A 5,008-nucleotide genomic window follows, 5' to 3' on the forward strand; every position below is an offset into this window, starting at 1 on the left:
TATTCATCTAATCTTTTATATGCTATCATTTAAAATAATTAGTCTCACATCAAAATACGTGTTTCAAACTTTTTTTTTTTAATGTTGCAAAGTTCATGAGACTAATCGTCTCTTAGAAAGCTATCTCTTTGCCTAATGAAATGATTCGATTATATCTAAAGTCTTCTAAGATGGTATGTTTGTTTGAAATTATTATATATAATTTTAGGAGCAATGATATACTCAAGTAAAAAAAAACTAAGGAAAAGTTCCTTAATAATCCACCATTTCATTTTTTGTGGGCCCCATCACTTTATGTGTCTATCCTTGAACTTTTTCATGAATTTTTTTCTTTAGCATATCATTTTTCTAATTTTAGTTATATGATTATCATGTAATCACATAATCAATATTATGGAGGATAAAATATAATTAAATATTGTTTGATTCAGTGTAGGTAATGAAACCAAAGCTTATTTATTTAAAAATTTTAATTTAATATTTTACTATATTACCTTCACAAAATCAACATATTTTTTTATTATTTTTTTTTCCTATTTTTATGTTTTTTTACGTTTTTCTGTTTAAAAAAAATTCCTTTTTTTTTTAACCTTTTTACGTTTTTTATGTATTTTTTATTTTTTTCTTTGTTTACATTTTTAAATTTTTTATTTTGTTTACGTGTTTTCATTTTTTTTACGTTTTCCCTTTTTAAAGTGTTTTTATATTTTTTTTTATGTTTTTCTTTTTTTTTCCTTTATGTTTTTCTTTTTTTTTCACCATTTTTCTCTTACCGGAGGATATTTTTAATAAAAAAAATTATTAATCTAGGAATCAAGAAAAATTTCAATTTTTTTAGATTTTCTGATTCCAGATTACATGCCCTTTTTTGCTGATATGTTGACATGAAATATTACTCGATTACTTAAATAAAATAGGATTTTGGTTGATAACTTTAGGTAGATAATCAAGATTCTCAAAGATAACCCCCACTAAACGCACCCTAATAGTTATCAACCTCGTCAGAAAATTAATATTTTTAATTTAATAAATGAACTAATAAAAAATTGTGAAACAAAAGGACTTTACAAAAATGCTCAACTATGATAATTTTAGAAATAAAATTATTAAAATTTTAGTAATGCAATTATGGAGCAGTGTAAGGTTTCACAACAAAGCTCATGGGATGAAACAAAGTTACAAAGCCCATAGTCTTAAATTTAAATTTAGCATATGAAAATCTTTAATAATTCATAATAAAAGGATTTCAAATTAATTTTGAAATTATTAGAACTTCAAATCACTTTTTAAAAAATACCAGACACAATTTTTTTTGTTTACAAAATTAAAAGTCATTTTTAAATATTGAAAAATAATAAATAATTTTTATTTTTTTTTACTTTTGAAAAAATTATGTAAAATTTTATCAATTTAGAAATAATTTTAAATAAATTTTAAAAAAGTTAATTCTAAATTTGTAATTAATTTTGAAAAGCAAACTCAAGTGAATTGATTGAAACAAATTGAAGTGGGCATTCCAACAACACCATACAATACATTCATCAAGCTTTAAGGGGAAAAAAATAACATTAATAAAGTTGTCTAATCCAAATTTCAAACATTTTTCATCAGTCAATCCTATCCTCATGTATTACATACTAGAAGATAACAAAATTGAAGGCGAGGGTTTGTCTGATGAAATTTATATACTACAATGCAATTATTCCAAAAAATATACTTAATAATTTCTCCTTTATTGCATTATCACATACCATCCCTATGACTTCTTTCGAAAGTGGATTAGCTACTTACTTCTTTTATTATTATTATTATTATTATTATTATATTTTTTTTAGGACATAAGTCAAATATCATATTTTTTTTAAAAAAAAATCATGTGGATATTATATGGGCAAACTATTAGGAAAAGATAACCTTGCTTGAATTAATTATGATATACAAATAATTTATAAATCTTTATAATAGTATGATATTATTTAAATTTTTTCTTAAATATTCAATTAATCGATGTCACTTTCTCTTCTAAGATTTTTTCACTACCTAAGGTTCACTTCGTAGGATTTTCACCAACCATTCTATCATCCTTGATTTACATTTTTCATTATCTAAAATTCACTCCTCAAAATTTTCATCAATCATCTGATTATCATTGATCTACTTAGACTTTTTATCACTTAAAATTTATTTTGAACCTAAACTCTTATAAATTTATTTTAGATGTTATTAAAAAATCTCATGCCAATAAAATTATATGATCTTTTATCTTATAATTATAATACATGATGTTTTCTATATATTTTTATTGTGATTTTCAAATTTCAATCAATTCGAGTAATGATGTCTATGCACTCTTTTTTCCTCAATTCACATTGTTTTCGTGTGTCCTGACCGACCAGCTAGTGGCTAAGTCAACCATCTCATCTCCTTGGAAAATTTCCAAAACCGATTGGGTTCGGGCATGCAAAAGTCAAAAGGTGATGGCGGCTGAGTTAGTTAGTACATGCATGCAATGCACCTGCCTACCCTCGCGATGCAAACACGAGAGAAAGTCAAACGCAAATTTGGAAGTGGTAGGGCCACGAAAAACTAAAATGTCAAATCCAATCCCTGAACTATTCCATATTTATCATCACCACTTCGCCATTATTAATTAGAATATAATTAAGAATTAGTAAGAAAGGCATGGACACTGTCCCCATCACTCTCAAGCTTATCCCCATTTCAATGATTGACCTAATAATGTAAACTTTATCTCAGTTCAAGTAGCTTTCGAGTCATCCTTTAACTTTCTTCTTCCTCTTTGGTGTGTGCTAAACTCTCGTTAATATATGCATGCCCGCTTCTTAATTGTTTCACTAAAAAGCAAAGAATCTAGTAATTTAACTTGATGAGCTCGATCGAAATTTGTAACATATCGCACTGATGGCTTCAATTCAGTAACGATTAGACTTGTGAAATTTTCATCAATCAATCATTCCCAAGCCTAGAAGACATCTTAGATTATGTTTGTAGATAAAAGAGAACTGAGAGATCTTCTGTATTGTACATTTGTTCTCATATTATATATTATAGTTCCATTTTCTTGCATATGGTCCCAAATTTCTCATATATTTTTGCTGATTATTAATTGTTAAAAACTACAAATATGATGGAAATAATTGATTCCTTCCTCACTATATATATATCCATCACATGAACAAAGTAATTAATTAACATATACCAGAATTTTCTCCTCTATACATGAACACTAATTAATATTTGTAAATGAAGGAATCAAAGCATGGTATAGCACCAAGGAGATTAAGCAACTCATTAATGAACCCTCTTATCTTTGATCCAACTACTCGCTCTAATTAAGCATTACTACTCACTCATTGAATTCGTTATCATAATCATGGCCATTGTTAGAGCTTGATCCATTCCCGGGTGCACCGTCAGCGCGAGAACATCTTTGTCGAGTAAATTCTTCGTCACCGATGATCCATACTTCCTACTCACCTGCCAAATTAACAAGTGAAAAAAAATCACATTAATTCACTAACACACAATTCACCCAAATTATCCATATCTTTAATTTGCCTAGCTAGCTACTTAACTAATATGTACCTCAGCTACAAGTGTGTTTGGATCAGCTTGATATATCTTGGACCATTCCTTCTCTCTCGACCAACTCATTCGATAGCCGCCTAACGATTTAACCGATCCACAGTCCGCGAACATGGAGATGGTGCAACTCGAACTCCCCAAGTGTTTGGTCGCCTTGAACAGTGGCCTAAGCCTCTCATCCTTGCTCATTGTTTGTGTATCTTCATCTCCCTCGTAGACCTTCCAACTCTCCCTCAAGTTCAGTATCTGCATGAATGCCAAGAGAATCATTATATTACATATCAAAGAGATAATATTCTAGGTATCCGTTCATCGACTAATCCTACAATTTATACACATTCAAAAAGTCGATCTTCAAAATATTCATAACCACTACTCAAGAGTGCTCAACGTATTACACTGGCCTAGAAAAAAGTTAAGACACATGTCGCCATGCAAACCCTAATTAAAGAATATGATGAACTTGCAAGATGCCAGTTGGAGTACACGACAATTGATGTTTTCATCAAATCTTATCATCTCCCTTACTGACATTAGCATGCGCAGGAGATCGACAAGTTATAGTGCGACAAGTAATCCAGCTGCGAACAGTATTGATGTCGACAAGGACGGAGCCACGTTATGGCCTACTCGGGCTTTATCCTGAGGTCGGGCCCTTGAGGCCGACATAGTTGAGGAGGAGTTGCCGGATTTGCGATGGGAGAAAGGAAAATATATATATATATATATATATAGAGAGAGAGAGAGAGAGAGCGCGTACGTTGGGGCGGCAGCGGCGGATGGTGAGGAGGACGTTGCCGTGGGAGTCCATGAGGAGGGTGTGGCGGCGCCAGTCGTGGGCGTAGTTGTCGACGCGGAAGACGATGCGGCCGTCGGCGTCGTCGAACACCGTGTACCCGTGGCTGTTGAACAGCAGCGACTTGCGCCACACCGTCAGCCGCCTCGCCGGCGCCGACGAGGTGCTGCACGTCTCCGGCCACGATTCCATGCTTTTGAGCTCCCGCACGCAGAGTGTCTGTCCGTGCCGCATATTCTGGCCGCTGGCTTTTTATATACCGCGCTCCCCATACGCGTGACGTCTGCGTATGCGTGAACATAATAAATATCGAATTATCGATTTTCTAGTCGTCAAAAATGAAGCACACTTTTTCTGACAAAAAAAAATATATATATCGAGCACGTTTTAATAGTAGTGGTAGAGATATTATGGAAATTATGTAAAAATGTTTTTTTAAATAAAAATATAATAAAATTTAAGAATAAAATATAGACAAATATCACCACCTAATTAATGCACATCGATTTATTTCTTAACAGTGAAGCTTTGGTTGACCGAATTTAGCGATAATTTTTTTTTCTTTCTAAAAAGAATATAAATCGCAAGAGAAAAGAAGCCATAATT

General features: G+C 31.7%; 1 protein-coding gene across 1 annotated transcript; it reads right to left on the reverse strand.

Annotated features, from left to right (window-relative positions):
- Window positions 1-3,125: 3,125 nt before the first annotated feature.
- LOC121983294 (protein LURP-one-related 5-like) lies at window positions 3,126-4,785 on the reverse strand. The gene is made up of 3 exons (XM_042536236.1): window positions 4,367-4,785; window positions 3,607-3,852; window positions 3,126-3,498 (listed from the first exon to the last, which is right to left on the reverse strand). Exons 1-3 carry the CDS (start codon window positions 4,634-4,636, stop codon window positions 3,364-3,366), a joined length of 651 nt encoding a protein of 216 aa, XP_042392170.1. The 5' UTR covers window positions 4,637-4,785; the 3' UTR covers window positions 3,126-3,363.
- Window positions 4,786-5,008: the final 223 nt, after the last annotated feature.

This window comes from Zingiber officinale, chromosome 5A, assembly GCF_018446385.1.
Source record: "Zingiber officinale cultivar Zhangliang chromosome 5A, Zo_v1.1, whole genome shotgun sequence".
Taxonomy (NCBI): domain Eukaryota; kingdom Viridiplantae; phylum Streptophyta; class Magnoliopsida; order Zingiberales; family Zingiberaceae; genus Zingiber; species Zingiber officinale.

Coding starts and splice junctions, on each gene's coding strand:
- LOC121983294 (XM_042536236.1), bottom strand. CDS start 4,636: ATGCGGCACGGACAGACACTCTGCGTGCGGGAGCTCAAAAGCATGGAA. Junction 3,853..4,366: donor TCCGCCGCTGCCGCCCCAAC/GTACGCGCTCTC, acceptor GCATTCATGCAG/ATACTGAACTTGAGGGAGAG. Junction 3,499..3,606: donor CAAACACACTTGTAGCTGAG/GTACATATTAGT, acceptor TTAATTTGGCAG/GTGAGTAGGAAGTATGGATC.